Source organism: Nannobrachium achirus (genome assembly GCF_963921795.1).
Source record: "Nannobrachium achirus genome assembly, chromosome: 4".
NCBI lineage: Eukaryota > Metazoa > Chordata > Actinopteri > Myctophiformes > Myctophidae > Nannobrachium > Nannobrachium achirus.
Genome location: NC_137813.1, coordinates 42,706,421 through 42,708,037, shown reverse-complemented (window position 1 = coordinate 42,708,037; position 1,617 = coordinate 42,706,421). Strand labels below are relative to the sequence as shown.

The 1,617-nt window shown below is 40.3% G+C and overlaps 1 protein-coding gene across 1 annotated transcript; it reads left to right on the top strand.

Annotated features, from left to right (window-relative positions):
- Window positions 1-219: 219 nt before the first annotated feature.
- On the top strand, window positions 220-1,359 carry rmi2 (RecQ mediated genome instability 2; the record flags this gene model as incomplete). The annotated part of the gene is made up of 2 exons (XM_080725070.1): window positions 220-508; window positions 1,067-1,359. 2 exons carry the CDS (start codon window positions 220-222, stop codon window positions 1,216-1,218), a joined length of 441 nt encoding a protein of 146 aa, XP_080581196.1. The 3' UTR covers window positions 1,219-1,359.
- Between the last annotated feature and the right edge of the window lie 258 nt (window positions 1,360-1,617).

Below are 1,617 nucleotides of genomic sequence, written 5' to 3'. Positions count from 1 at the left end.
CTTGATTCTAGGCTTAAAATATATTTTTTAAATCTTTTTGCAAAAGTCTATGGGAAACTTTTTTAGTGGCACTAGTAAACCACGCCCACTACTGTGCCCTTTGAAGCTTTTATTTTGAAACAGTCAGAAACAGAGTCAGAGAGGATGTAGACCACTGTTTACATCCGTCATCGCAGGCAGACGCGGTAACTTCACTTTGGACTTCAAACATTGCGGAAAATGAATAAAACAGATGTGATTGCGGGGGACAGAAAACGACCACCACCCATTAAAGTTCTTTCGCGTCAGTTGAGAGAAGGGGAATGTAAAGGTCCGCATGGTAATGTTACCGAGTGTTCAGTCAAAGTGGGCCACGGCCGGACCCTCTCCGTCTCCACTGTATGGATGCAAGGAACTGTACTGGAAGCCAAGCTGGAGCGCAACACCGTGGTTCTTCTGGACGAGACGGGGAACTTTGTCGTGCAGGGTGTCAATAACATCCCCAAAGGAAAACCCTGCTTATCTCAGGGTAAGTTACTTACATTCACTGTCTGCTCCATCTGTTTGTGATTGATTGATTGAATATAGTCTACTTTTGTTCTTGCACTTTGTCGTGCAGGGTGTCAATAATAATATCATTAGTGGTGGAAAGCAACCAAGTACATTTACTCAAGTACTGTACTTATAAGTACAATTGAGGTACTTTTACTTTACTGGAGTATTTCCAATACGTTCACTTACTCCACTACATCTTAGAGGCAAATATTGTACTTTAACTCCACTACAATTGTTGTACTTTCACTCCACTACGAATATTGTACTTTTAACTCCACTATTATTTGAAAAAATTGGTTACTGGTTACTTTGAGAGTATAAATTATATTAATTATATTGTAAAACATACATTAATCACTTAAATAGCAGATCTACAAGCTCACAACACGCAAGCTTGTAGATCTGCCATTTTCACCATCTGCCATTTTCAACAGTACTCAAGTACATTTACTCAGTTTACTTTCCACCACTGGATGGCTTTATGATTATGGGTAATTAATTATCTTGTTCTTACATCCCCGACTGCTTCTAGGTAAATATGTCATGGTGATGGGTGTGATCCAGGCCATTTTCCCAGAGCCTGTGATCCGTGCTGTGAAGATGGCAGACCTCTCAGAGCAAGCTGCACTTCACAGAAGGATGTGGAAGCTGGAAGTGGAAGATCTGCAGCAGATGCTAACTTGAACAAAGTCACGTCATATGTGTGAATGCCGTCTTGGACTGGTGTTGCTTCTTGTTTGGTTTATGATTCCCTGATATCATTGTATATAACCCTATGGATACCATGTGTCACTGGGGTATCCAGAGTTGCAGAGGAAAGGGTGCCACTGTCCCCATCGTCAACGTACTTTATTCCTATTCATTAAACTGTCAAGTGAATACATTTTTAGACTCTTTAAAGTGTGCAGTTCAGGATCACTACTTTTCAGCTGATCCTGCAGCTGATCGAAAATGAAAAGAACATGACTACTGGATATTGGTTGCAGAGGGTCACTGACCTCCCATTATATGTTGACTTATTGTATTCCTACTTAAACTGTTAAGTGAAATGTTCAGATTGATTGAATACTAAAAGGATAACAA